The sequence below is a fragment of the Sprattus sprattus genome, assembly GCF_963457725.1.
Source record: "Sprattus sprattus genome assembly, chromosome: 10".
In the NCBI taxonomy this organism is placed as follows: domain Eukaryota; kingdom Metazoa; phylum Chordata; class Actinopteri; order Clupeiformes; family Clupeidae; genus Sprattus; species Sprattus sprattus.
In genome coordinates, this window is record NC_137908.1 from 17,859,931 (window position 1) to 17,874,930 (window position 15,000).

The window sequence follows — 15,000 nt, forward strand, 5'->3', positions numbered from 1 at the left end:
AACCACCAGGGGGCAGTCTCCACCACCATGCCTCTAGGCAACTGTGGGCACATGCCTGAATCAACACCACCCACCCAACCACTGTGGTCAAAATAAACCAACAGGCAATTCTATTCATCATGCTTCATCAGTGCATGGGCTGCTCTCCCACCCAACCACAGATTGCCCTCCCCAGCGTACCCCCCACCCTCCACACACACACACAAACACACACACCACCATCCATGTTTTTTTCCCCTTCAGAGTGCCCCCTCTCTCCACTTCTGGAGCAATCACTGCGATTGCTTGCCGTCCTGGCCCCTCTCTACCGGTGGTGTCCATAATAGGCATCAATAATTAGCCGAAAGCCGGGCGGCTGTTTGACCCGGGCTAATTAGAAAGTTTGCAGGCTTGGCAGCGGGAGCACGCGGCAGGATAATGAATCATAAAATGGTTCATTACGGAGCCGAGGGAACGCTCTCAATCTCAATAAATGGACACGGGGACCCTGGCAGACGAATCAAACCGGGACGCGCACGTTGCCTCATTTAGTCGCTGAAAGGAACACAATCGGCGGGGGGGGAAAAAACGAAAATGCTTTTCACTCTAAATGGCTTCTATTATTAAGGTGTCTTTCTCCCTCCTTTCTGTCTCTCTGCCTCATTCCCTCTCTCCCTCCCACCCTCTCTTGTCCTTCTTTCCACGAGTTTGAAGAAAGAAAAAAAGTCTAGTCTTGTGAAATCATTGTAAAACATGACACACATTTATGTCGTGTCATGTAAAAGAAAAAAAAAGTTCTTAGCGTGCCCCTCTCTCTCTCTGGCGGCCATGACAGCAAACATGACAGGGAGAGATGGGCCCTGAAAAGAGCTTGCCGGCGCGTGCCGACTGGACACGGCAGCAACACAGGGCACTCTAATTCGGTGCCACTCTAAAAAAATTACTTGGCAAATACTGTTATGGCCGGTGACAAGAAATCCTCCGAACACACTGAAGTGCACACCAGTCTTACACTTAAGAGGCAGCATATTGCAAGAAATCTCTTGATACAAAACATGACCGTTTTGGGACCTTGTTTATTTCCACTATCACAGACTGTGAGAGACCATTACATGGTAACTCCGTCTTGCTTTTTCACTGATTGCCATGTGGGAAAATCCTTCTCTGCCTCTGTCAAATGGCCATCTTTCTGTGCCGAGGTCCATGAAATACCCACTTCTGTCCCCATGATTGTTCGTGAAGCTGTGGACAATGTGCTTGATGTGCCAAAACGGTGATTCACGGTTATAGATTTCAAACAAGGCCTGAATGTGTTGCCTCAGTTGAGGTATTTAAGTATTCCTAGCATGACACACACAGCCTCTCTTCCTTGGCAGTAATGGAGCATGCACCACCTAAACAGCACATGCTTATAGAAGATTACCTGTGCCTTTTAGGAGCATGACCATATCAATTATCACATCTAAATGGGATGAGGGTGCTGGGCTAGCCGGGTTGCTAAAGCAACGCTGAGTCATTTCCATAATTCTCTCTCTCTCAAGGACATGATTTGGTAGGGGTTAGCGGTTAGCTTTTTCCAAACTCCCTGCCATTCAGCTGGGTGCCTACATGATGCCGGTGGCCCCGGCTGTTGGCATTGAGAATGGCACCGCCGGGGTCTGATTTGTTCGAGAGGCTGGGAGCGGCAGGGGGGCGGCTTACACCCCCACAGGTTTTCTCCCAGCGCCGGTAAACAGCGGATGGCGAGGGGCCAGCAGCCACGTGGGGGGAGGACTGAGCGCTAACGCTAACGCCCGCTGATGCTATTTAACGGGCCCTGGACTCCTGCAGACCAGCTCCGTCCCTCTCCGTTTAACACTTCTTATTTTCATAATCAAGCTTATCAAACTCAGGCTGCTTACCGACATGCTGTGATATACACACACACACACACAGCTTTTGCTGCCCTGCAAGTGGTAAGCAGCAAAGGAAAGCTATCCTGTGCTACGTGATTAAATATGCTCTTTAATTTTGTCCCAAGAGAAGTCGCGCCCACGTGAAAAGCTCTGGTTGTCATCAAGGTTTTTGCTTGGCTTCCTTTACCTTTTGTCCCAGCCCTGAAAAGTGCTGCTTAAGCACCCGGTGGTGCTGCTGGCTTCCTGACTAAATAAAGATGTACAATAAATGAACACGGAATGGGAGGAAAATGTGGAAGTAATGAGTAAAAAAAAAATACACATCCAAATTGTGTACACATTAATAAATTAGCGCGCTTCCACTACAGTTGCCACATAAACCGCACATAATGAATTGAGATGTTTTTTTCCCCAAAGTGCATCTGAATTTTCCCTCTGGCATTTAGACATGTGGTTGAGAGTACATCACACTCAGTTCAAGTGAGGACACAGAGCTTACATAACTGCTTCCATAGTTACCATCTATTCACCCAAGCGATGTCATCCATAGCTTACTCCGAGTTCTTCAGCCTTTTGCTCTGCCTCACCCCACCCACCCCACCCCACCCCACCCTCTTCTCTCCATCCCAACCTCCCTCTATCCCAGTGGCCTGGCCTGTGTTAATTGAGGCTGCTGCCTGGCTGTCTCTCCCGTGACTTCTGGTGCAGCGCTTGGGCCCTCGCCGTCAAAAAACTACTTAAGAGTATTTTGACCTTTGCGAGAAGCGGGTCGCGGCCTCTGTGTTTTGCAGCAAGGCCCATTAAGGCGTACCAGCCACTCCTGACCCCCTCCTCCACTTTAGCAGAGCAGCGCGTTAGCGGACTGGCGTGTTAGCGACGTGGGCCTCTGCGCTCACCCTCCACCCGCCTCCCTGCTGGGCCGCCTCACAGCTGAGGCGCCTGTCCAGCCTCCCTGCCAAGGTCACCGTTCTTAATCAGGCATCTCCTGCCACGTCTGACATCTCTGCTAAAATAATTCCACCAGACCACATCATTAGCTGTGTCTGCGTCTGGCTCTCTGCTACGTAGCTGAAGTAGCGTAAATGTAGTCCCTGCTGTTGGAGCATGGGATGTCTCCGGTTGTTTAACAGTTCGTGGCAGATGCTGTGGTAATGATGAATGTTGAGATCTTGCACACGAGCTAGCCAGCATTTTTACTGATAGTTGCTGACTGCTACTTTTTTCATCATAAAGCATGAACCGATCAAAGGTCCACTTACAAGCAGGACAGAACAGAGTTCTGAAAGTCTACTTGAATGAAATAGAACCTCAGGCCCCTCTGGCTGTCTGCCTGATTTTAAAGAGGCTGCCTGTGCTGATTTTGTATGAGCTGGGTGCGAGTGTGAAGAGTGTGCGTTGTCCCAAAACTCGCAGTCATTGTCAACCTTTCACAGTTTCTGTCTCTTCTCCCCAGAGCATCGTGTCTGCTGTAACAGGCAGATGAAGTGGAGCTAATTTGAAGTTAACGAGGGCAGTCATGTTCCCCTCTTATATAGGGCTTCCGGCCGGATCAAAATAGCCAACTTTTATGACATTGTGTCTCAGAGTAGAGCACATTTGTGTGCATGTGGATGTGTTTTTCTGTGTGTGTGTGTGTGAGAGTGTGTGTGTGTGTGTCTGTGTGTGTGTGTGTGTGTGTGTGTGTGTGTGTGAGAGACAGATTAAGATTAGAATTAAGATAAAGAGCAGGTATTTGTGTTGAGAGCATGAGCGCAAACTTGCTGTATGTTTGAGTTTTAATTTGGTCTTTTGTGTGTCTTTGCATGCATTTGTTGTTCTCTGAATGTGTGTGTTGTATGTGTGTGTGTGTGTGTGTGTGTGTGTGTGTGTGTGTGTGTGTGTGTGTGTGTGTGTGTGTGTGTGTGTGTGTGTGTGTGTGTATGTGTATGTGTGTGTGTGTGTGTGTGTGTGTGTGTGTGTGTGTGTGTTAGAAAAGAGAGTGGTACTCACAGCCCTTGTAGATGTCAGTGGGGATCTGGACAGCCGTGTAGGAGTAGTTGACCTTATTTTTGAAGTTGGGATCATCCGTGAAGTCTAACTTCAGAGAGTTGGGGTTTTCCAGCAAGTTCTCCTCATCATCATCCGACTGAAAGAGAAGACAAACCTGTGAGTCTCTATACAAACTCCCTCAGTCCTCACACACACACACACACACACACACACACACACACACACACACACACACACACACACACAATTTTTCTCCCTCTTTTGTACTATCAAATTATAGTTACAGAACTGACAAGAAAACATGACAATGACCATTTACAAAGTGAAAAATTAGTGACCTCAGAAATGGGAATTTACATTCTAGGATCTGATCCCATCTCTCAACACAATGCAACATCACATATCAAAGACAGGACACACACACACACAGAGACCTGAGGAAAATCAATTAGCGTTGGAGATGGCTATCACAGACTTATTACGGTTCAGCACAGATGAACCTCTGTCAATAGCCCTGCAAACAAACACTACTCAATAGCAGGCCCCCTCATCTCCCGTGAGAAAGGAGACCCAAGAAAGCGCTGTCCGTTTTCAATCGAGCGGGCCGCGGAGGATTCCTGCGAATTAGCATTTCAATAGCTTTCAAATCGAAGCGCTACAAACACAGAAGCCGTGCACACAAACACACACACACACAAAACCACAACCACACACACATACACAAAGGTAAAAGACACAGGTACATTTCAGTCATGACAGTCAGGGTCAATTGCCTTCCAGACTGTCTAGTATGTATTCTGTTTTCCGGACAGCTAACAGGGAAAAGGCATTTAGGAAACCCGATACTTCAGGGATACCTTTGGGAAGATCACAGGCAGGATGTAATGTAGAAAGGAGTATCATGTTCACTGTGACAAGGGGTCTGTGGTATCTCCAGTCCTGACTGGCCTTGTTGTATAAGCCATTGCACCTTATGAGTGCAAGGTTGTGTGCATTTGGCTTTTGAATGTGTGTGCTGCTGTGTCTGCTGCTCTATACCTAATCTTATGTTATGCATATGTCTTTCTGCCATTGTGAGAATATATATTTATATCAGAGAAAAGATGAATGTTGCATGAGGACAAAAGAGATTCAAAAACAAATCTTTTTTCCATTAATGTGACATTTTGGGTTCAATCTTGATAAGTTGGGGATGCGAGAAACGTCTAGCCTTTTCCTCAGACCCGCTGTCTGAGAGGAAATAGGATCTTGATCTGAACACTGAGACCCAGCAATTGGTTTATTTATATATGGATGATTTCTTCCCTCTCATAGGTCACTAAAAACAAACTGATGATGACACCCTGTTCTAAAGGTTCGCAGTGAAACATATTTAAACACGCACTGTCAAGGTTACACACTGAAATGTAGAGATGATACTTCTGTTCAATCAAGATGTGTTTTAATCAGCTATGGTGTTCAGAAAAGAGGGTTTTCACACGTATAATGCTATCTTGAACATGGTGAAATAACTGAAAATTGTAATAGGCTATAATGTACCTATATCTTGCCATCATTTGAAAACTATTTTATTTTCATATGAGCACCCATATAATACCCATGCTAAGGGTTGACTCTGCTAGGACTGTTTGTAAGCACTCTTCTACAGGTCCAAGGGATAAGTATGTGAAATACTATGGCAAACTGCTACTCCTTTCACTGCCAATATGAAAGAGACTGAAGCTGGGGAAATAGAGACTCAGATAGAAGCTGACTAGAACAAACCAGAACGGGGCCAAACTAGGTCCAGGGTCGGGCGCTATTGGGGAAAGGTCGCATCATTCAGTGGGAAAATGAAAAATGATCCACATGATAATTGTTCAGTCAGAGGTCCACTTGAAATTGTATTCTTCTCTCTCTCCTCTATTTCCCCCGCTGCTTCTCACACACACATACCGCCACACACACCACTCTCTCACACACACATACCGCCACACACACCCACTCTCTCACACACACATAAAGCCACACACCCACTCTCTCACACAAACTCATCTCTCTATTTGTCAGTGTCACTTCTTCCCCAAACAGAAAATTCATAACATCACACATGCACACACACACATACACACAAACATACACACACAAACACACACATACACACACACACACAGAGTGAATGGCGTAATAGAGCGGCAGGGGTTAATTGCTTTTGACATGATAAAAACTGTTTGTTTTTCGCAAAATTAAATTCAAGCATCTTGCCCAGTGTGAGAATTGATTTATGGCCTGCTTTTAATTGTCTATTAAAATGCAATTACAAGCTGTTGTTGGGACCAACACAGAGACAGTTCTACTGATGCCTCCTCCAACCCCACAACACACACACACACACATGCACACACACCCACACACACACATGCACACACACGCACGCACACACACACACACACACACACACACATAAACACGGTTTTCCACAACATTGTCATTTTGAGCAAAAAGCAAAAGACATTACGCACCACCAAGGCATGACAGTGTAAATGCACTGCCACTTTCTCAAACATCATAATTCTAATCTAGTTCCCTTCTTGTCCTCCATAAGTAACAGGTACTAGCATTCAGAGACAAACACAGACAACAACCCATTATGGCAACATTCTTTCATATGCACATTTTAATAGAGGTGTACATATCAATAAGGCTGCCAGTATAATGTTATACAATGGTCATATTTGGTCAAACTAATAACCACCCTCAGCCGCTGTTTATGTTCAGTAGGTGCAAGGGTGTCTAATGGAAGCACTGGAGGCCTGTTTTGCAGTGTCGATAAATCTGATTGGGCGAACCCGCTCTGTCCGTAAAGTAGTATAAGTAAGTAAGTGAAGTTGACTGGTAAGAGGCAGCACTGCAGGGATCTGGTGGCAGGTCCTTTTCATTTGTTTATTTCTGGGGGCTGGCTGTCATTCCACCATAGCTTTTTTCACAAGAGCCCCAATCATAATTAACCAAGGCAGCTTCTAATTAGAGCTCCCCACCCACACAGGAAAGACTGATTGGTTCATTTTCTTCAGCCATACACCACCTGTTTGGCTCGATTCATTACCCAATTTGTTCATTTTATCTCCCCATTTTCAAGGCTTAATTAAAGGTTGTGGGGCCAAAAATGACATTTTGAAGACTCTTTCAATCCCACCTTTCCAATCCTCCTGTCCCAGGGTTCTCTCCCTTCGCAGACATCTGTCATGCCCTGCCTTGTGTCCACACACACTATGTGTGTGTGTTTGTGTGGATGCACGCCTAAGGCCCTGTCCACACCAACCCAACTACATTTAAAAACACATCATTATTTCACTGAAACAGTGTTGTCCACCACAAAAAATTATACTTTTTGAGGTGTGTGTGTGTTAAGTGTGTGTGTGTGTGTGTGTGTGTGTGTGTGTGTGTGTGTGTGTGTGTGTAGCCACATACAAACATAGTACCAATACATGAGTGCATGTCTGAATTAATGATTTTACATTTTACATTTCAATTTTACATTTGTGTTAAATACTGTACTGACCTCTATAACAAACTGAAAATTCATATCAGTGGTATTTTTATGTTGAATGCAAGTTAAGAGACCTTCAGATTTTTTCTAACCTTTGTAGGACAGGAGGCTTCCCCAGACTGTTCTGAAGGGCCTGACTGAGTCTCTCTTAAGGGTGTCTGACCGGAGGCCAGCAATCTCTACAGCAGAGAGCTGAAGGTAACAGCAGCACTAAATGGCCCTTGGAGAAGGTCTAAGGTCAAAGCAGAGTACTACAAATTATATATCATTTTTATACGGCTCTTCAGAATGTCCCAAGAGGCCACCCCAATGTTCGCAGGTCCGTAATTTCTTGATATTCACCGCTGCAAAGAGATATTGACCCCTGTCATTGGCAACGAGTTTTGTGCTTCTAATTCACATCTTTCATATCATTCCGAAAGTAGTCCGGTCATTTAACGTAACAGACTCATTGTAATTCGAAGTCAGCAAGTAATAGGTTGCTACGCAACACCTGAAACTTAAAAGTTCTATTTGCTTAAAGAGCAATTTTTCACGAAATGGTAACAAAATCATTATAAAGAGGTATTGCGGACAAATGTCTTCGATCATTTTGGCCAGTAACCAAATAATCCGCTGCTCGTCGGGGTACTGTTCGTCCCGTCAGGATTTATTTTTGGATAATGACGGCCGGACAATACATTATCCCTTACTTAGACTGACCTGAAGTCTGATTCTAAATGGCCTTCCACAATGACAAAAAGATCGAGAGCCTTGCTTTGCATACCTTTCGGCTTTTCTAACATAACATTGTTTGGATGGGCATCATTTGTGCATTTATTCTGATGCACTTGGCAGACATTTTTCTATCCAAGCAGCTGATGAGAGCTGATCACATATTCAAAAACATAGTTATGAAGGATGAATGACCTTGAGCTAGCATGCACATGGCTACTGAGTAATGAGTGAATTCCCTTCATGTTCCTCATCTGTGTGTTTGTGTGGGTGAGTGTATAAATATATATACATATGTGTGTGTGTGTGTGTTAGCGTGAGGGGAGATGTGACTGTAGAGGCTGCGTGCGAGCAGAATTATCTTCACAATCTTGAGCAGCAGAGGGCATAATGCGCCCAGTCCAGCCCAATGCAGGATGATTAATAGAGCAAATTAGAGGGGAAGACAGAGAATGACAGAGACAAACAGGCGAAGGGGGGACTGAGCAGAAAATGAGTGCGACAAAGATCGACTGAAATAAAAAATATACAGAAAAGGGGGGCAGGGGGGGGGGGCAGAACACAGGCAGCCATGGCGAGATGGACAGAGAAACTGAACAGAGGGTTTGGGATTTGGATGTCAATTGATTTAAATGTGCTTTTATCAGCTGTCTTCAATAGCAGCATGCCTATCTCTCCTGTTGCCTGGCCGCTTGCTTAGTTGTGCAGGCAAGCGCGGCTTTGGGAGATGCTTTCAAATGCTCCTTCACAGGACGGCCACGGCCAAAGATAATGCAGACGGCAGAAAGCACACAGCCACAGACCCGGCCCTTTCTGTTTCACAGGCTGCCTTTCATTTGTTTTCAATGCGCTCGCTCTGCTGTCCGGAGATAAAACGCACAAGAGAAATCTGCAAGCGGAGCAGTTGGTGAATTAAGTTTGGCAGTATAGAGGAGAGATTGTTCTTCTTTAAAGGGAGTTTGGTGGAGTGGTTATTGTTTGGTGGAGTTGTGTATTTGTTTGAATAAAACTGCTTTATAGTAAAGTTAAGATGTGGCAGATTCAAAACTGGGGGAATATGTAGCCATCTGAGTGGAGAGAATTGTATATATAGAGTAAACAACACTATGGACCCCAAACACTTGCCTCTGGGTACTCTGGGTCATCATGGTCACAGCAGATCTCTACCTTCTATTTCTGAAAGAAGAAGATTTCCTCCTCTTTTCATTTCACCAGTTACTTATTCATCACATGTATTTACTTTTTTGGCTGACAGACTATGACTCAAGGGTACATTTAGAACTATATGTTATATTTGTATCCAACATGTATACTAACTACTACACACCAGTATGGGTACGTCTATATTTGACTTGACCTCAGTGTTACTTTACTAGTTCTCACACCCTCGCAGCCACAGCTTTTACCGAAATACAGCATGTATTACTGAAGGTCCTTCCTGTGATAGTGCCACATGGTGGACATAGTCACATGACCTGAAACTGGACCACAAACCACAACAAACCAATTAAATAAATCTAATGAGATCTACAGAGGCCAGCTTTGGTACATCAAACTGAAAGAGACAGTAAATTGATAGTACTGTCCAGGCTTTTGAAACATGCAGATTAACAAATGTTTTTACCTCATTTTAGATCATACGGTGATGATATTAAAGAACTATTCAAGGTGCACCCAAATCAAAATGTTGTCTTTGCGGCATTGTGGTGGAACAGAAAGATCTTTTTTTTTGCAAGAATGTTGTCGGAGTAGAATCACAGTATTAAGTGATTTAGAACAATATAAACCTCTCATGTTTCACTTTCTCCATTACTAATGCTAACTGCACTGGAAAAAAAAACACTACCGTGAAATCAGGTAAAACCTTAGCAACCACCGACAAGCCTCATGTCCACATGCGAAATCAGGCATTGATGATGAAAGCCTTTGTGAAAACTGGATTTACTTTAAGTTTTGATTTTGTTGGATTTAAGTTGGGTTGAAATTGGATTTAAAATGGGATAACACTTGACACAAACAAACCCTCACGGTTTAATGTACGCAAATTAAATATTCCTGTTGTATTAATACAGGGCTATTGAAGTTTCATCATAAACCTGTCCTTTGTCCTGTCAAAACCAATCATTTCTTTTCTAAATAGAAGTTACAGAGATGCATCAAAAACGATTATCTGTGGTAATGGAGAGTCTTATACTGGACGACAGCATTCAAAGGACTGGTACTCGGTCACAATGTGCCACACAAGTCAGAAGGGTCAGCCTACTCATTTTGGGGTGTGAATGTGATGCAGTGTACAGTGCATTACCTGTTCCCACTGTCTCTACCAAATCAAAGTATTTATGGTGTATAGTGTCATTTTTAAAAGTGGCCTATTTCACGATGTAGCATATGCTAATCTACTTTGACAAAGCAATATATGCAATGAAAATGCAAATAGGACATGGCTTTACAGGCAATGTTCATTACTAGTTTACATGAAACAAGTGTGTTACACTGGCATTTATTGTTACTGATAGAGCTGGGATAATTGCTGCTAAGGTCTAAGCATTTGCCTTCCTCTAACTGCTCTGAATCATTTGTGTTCATTCGGTTCCGTGTCCTTTTTCGGATTGTTTATTTACATATTCATGCCACAGCGGCAATTACAAGGAATATGGGAATGAGAGTGCAAAATATAAACAATCAGCCAATTATTCATTCAAAACAAGGGCTGTAAATACAGGATGTCACTAGACATTTAGTTTGCACCGAATCCCATCACAATTAAATTAGGCTTACATCAAAATAAGAAGGTAAACACAATGTTTTCCTGGGGCTTGTACATTGGCTATTCTCGTTGTTCAATTAATTACGAGGCTTTTATTCTTTCAGCCTTTTTGGTCTCTGAACACACGGCCTTCCTGACCCGAATGTCCCTGGCTGTTTTAGTCAGCAAACATTTACAAGCACTCATTTAGTTTCACGCTTACGGCTTTTTCCCATTTCACCCAGAGACAGGTTGAGTAGGTACATGTCACACAGAAAATGACTCTACACCAGCATGAACATATTTGATTCAAAGCATCTCATATATATAGTACAGTTAACACAGTAAATACAGTAATTGATATTTTATAATTGTTACGAGTTAGTTTTAAGTTTGGATCGTTTAGGAGCATGTCTTTAATTATTAGGTATACACTGCTTTGACTGTGCCAAAATGTTATCTATTACTTTTTAATAACTGCTCTGGAAATAATTAAATTCAGAAAACCTTTCTGGGTTTACTGTGTAACTACAGTAACTCAGTGGCCCCCGTGACTTTCACATTTCCCCACCCTCCTAAAGGAGTCGCCATTTTGGTGATCCAATACCTTTGGATGGGCTGGATCTCAACCAGTCATATAGGTGATTTATCATCAGCATGCCTTGCAAAAATAAGACTGTTCTTTTGAGGTTGCAAACACATTACATGATATTACTCATTGATAAGTGATACTAAGAACTGATGTGCCTGAAATTCCATCTGGGCTCTCCAGATTAAATAAGTTTGCTGCTTCAGCTGAATGGCTACACAGATGCCTGAAAACAAAGCCAGAGAGCTATCTGCCAAAATAGTACAACATTCCTAAGGTGCTCACCTTTCTACTACCTATTTTCTGGTATACTAATTTCTTTATCATATAATACAATTACATTAAAGAGTACAATGCATATGTCAGTTCCCGGCAAAGCTGGTTTGACATGTGTTCGATATTTAATCATGCCATTATTTATGAAACAAATTGCAGGAACATTATGAGTCTGTGCCCAGACTGGTTTCCATAGCAATAAGCATCACTGAGGTCCCTCTAGTTGGTTGTGCATGTCACCTACGTCACGAGAAGCACAATCCTGCACTGGACTTCCCTCACTGCACAGCTCTGTCCCCACTGGCCAAGGCCCAACGTACAATGGAGCAGAGGTAATGTCTAATCTGCTCTCTCTAATTTTATACTCTAAGACAGCCATTTGAATGGTATTGATTCGAATGCATGGGAACCCCCTTAATTCTTAAAGGAAGGAATGGTCATTTGGAACTGCTGAACCAGTTTATGAATGTATTTTCATATGCTCATGTTACAGTTTCCTTTGCCTAAATGACCCAAGTACCTCTTTTGGAGCCTTTCATTTTGGAGAGAGAAAGAGAGAGAGAGAGAGAGAGAGAGGGACGATAGATAGAAAAAATTAACACGGGAAAACAAGAAACAGAGAGAGAGAGAGAGAGGAAGAGAGAGAGCTTCCCAGGGGAAACATCCGATGCGTCATCTGCACCATCTCGCCGGGATCGCAGCCTTCTGGCGACAGACACGCTATCAATCCAAGAGTTCTCTGAGCCGCGGTCGGGAGACGGCAAACAGCTGGCCATGTGAGCCCATTAGACTACCTAATGACGGGAGTGCTCACGCTGGAGGGGGCTGGAACAGGAAGTGATGGCACGGATTGGGGGATGCCAGGGAACGGCCGCTGGCAGGACAGAAGAAACAAGTAGAGGATGCAGAGCGGGCATGGAGAAAGGGGGCGGGGGGGGGGGGGGGGGGGGGGGTGATAGGAAACAAATGGAGTGGATGGGGGAGAGCTGGTGATTGGAAAAGCTTAGGGATGAGGGCAGAGAGAGAGAGAGAGAGAGAGAGAGAGAGAGAGAACATAATGAATCAACACTTGAAAGAAAGGAAGAGAAGGAAAGACAAAGAAAGGGGATGAGAGAAGAGGGAAGAGGAGAGAGGAAGTAAGACAAAGGAAAGGCGAGAAGGGAGGAGAGCAGACAAGAGAATGAGTGAGTAACAGAGGAGATAGGAGACAAACAAAAACAAAAATGTAAGGACAGAGGGCAGAGGAGATAAAGGAGGAGATAATGACAGGAGAAGAGGAGAGTTAATGAGGAGATGGGGAGACATCAGAGAGGGGAGCAAGATTACCTGAGGGGAGGAGAGTCAGAGAGGACACCGGGATACAAAACTGTTGCTAAATTTCAAATCAGCCTTTTGCTGTGGCTTCATTCAAGCAATTTCTCTACTTATTTAAGGTGGGACAGCGCAAGCATGCTAATCAATAGCTGGAAAGCAAACCGCCGTCTAACTGACCCCATTCGGAATAAACCCCACACTCTTTGCTGAGTATGTGGCCATGAATTATAGATGAGTTATGAATGTGTGTGTGTGTGTGTGTGTGTGTGTGTGTGTGTGTTTGTATGTGGTTGTGTCTGTCTGAGTGACTTCTCAGACCCGCTGTTGTGAAACGTATATAGTAAAAATTGAATTAGGGTGGAAGCAAGTTTCCTTTTTTGGGAGTAGTTCTCAATCCTGTGTGAGAACACACGTTCCTTTCTCACCAGCACAAAGTGGCCTGGCCCGTGGGCTGTGAGCATTACAGTGCGACTGTTTGCCTGCCCAAAAGGGTGAGAGCGTTTGACCTCGGCTCGACCCCTCTGACCCCTGGCTTGCTGGGGCGGCGCGGTGGCGAGACGTGGGTCACAGGGTGGGGGGCGTGTCACGGGGGAACGGCCTCTCCCCGACCGGCTTTAATGATGAGCGATGTCCTCCAATTAGACCTGGCGACAGCCCCCGAAGCACGCTGCCATTAATCACAGCCCCACGACGGCCAGGAGGAGCAAAATCACACTTTGATTTATGGCTCCCCCTGCCCCGCGCTTTTCTCCTTTCCTCTCTTCCGCTCCATCTTCCTTCCTCTTTCACTCTTCCTCTTTTCTTTTGTGCCCCGCTGTGCTGGGGGGGGGGGGGGCGCAGCGGGGGTGCTGAGTCTGTCAGCTCTTGTTTGGACGCTCAGCTGTTTTGTGGTCGTGTCATTGCACTGACCCCTCTCTGTGAAGTACAGGTGACCTTTGAGACGGATGTCAGTTGTACACGTGTGGAGTTTTAGCATATTCCCTAACTTCTGGGGGACTGTCAATACTCTGAATAGTTTGTCTTTCAGGTATAACATTAGCTAATACCCTTTTGAGGTGAATGGCACTGATGGTGAAACATTGCTGCGGAATCTATGCGGTAAAGTCGGAATTCCTATCCCATTATATTTCTATTGGTGTATCCATCAGAGATAATCCTCTAATTTCATCCATGTATAGACATTATGGAGTTTTTGTCTAAAACGAATGAACGAACTAATGACGTATTTTTGTAATATTATTTAGAGAAGCTGCTCTTATATTTTTTACGCAAGGACCTAGAGCACAAAACTACACAGTGAATAGCCTGGACAGCAACATGTGTATCGCTTCTTTACATGACCATATGTCATGAACATTAATTAGAGGGTGTTATAAAAACCAGTGAGAAAATCTTACTTTAATGTATTATAATGTTTATATTTGTGTAATGTCTTTCTTCCATTCGTGTTAATAGTCTTAAGAGTAACCTGTTCTAGGGTTTCACAGGGTTGGTATGGCAGTGCCACAGCAGGGGACAGAGACTGCCCTTTAAAGGCCCAGGCCGCCAACACATCCCATTTCTTAACAAAGCACTTAGACATGCCTGCACTGTACTCTAATATGCCATTACAATCACCTCTAAGAAACATTAACAACCTTAAAGTCAATATCTACTCATTGATCACTGCCTCTTAAAGGCCCTAGATGTCACCCCACCACGTGAGATAATGGTGTGGGCTGTCACCTTTTGGTGTTTACTGTCTGCAATCCATTCGCTACGAAAGACTGCTGTCTTGTACCACTGTATGTATTGCCGTGTTACTTCCATTATAGTTCATGAACAAGTGCTCTTCTGCTGTGAAACTTGCAGAGTGAAGAGCTAAACAGAGAAATGGAAGACAAGGCATTCAGTATGGTTTCAGACCTGAGATGTTCAGCCACAATCGATTTTTGTTTGTGTCTGTTTGCAAGACTGTTTGTCATTGAGT

The 15,000-nt window shown here is 44.2% G+C and overlaps 1 protein-coding gene across 1 annotated transcript in view; it reads right to left on the reverse strand.

Annotated features, from left to right (window-relative positions):
- The window catches only part of cacna2d2a (calcium channel, voltage-dependent, alpha 2/delta subunit 2a), a gene marked incomplete at both ends in the record, with an annotated part of 187,965 nt that overhangs the window by 63,517 nt on the left and 109,448 nt on the right, over positions 1–15,000 (reverse strand). Inside the window, one exon of the mRNA XM_080845556.1 lies at positions 3,864–3,999. Within this exon, the coding sequence (XP_080701682.1) occupies positions 3,864–3,999 (136 nt within the window). The remainder of the gene's footprint in view (positions 1–3,863; positions 4,000–15,000) is intronic.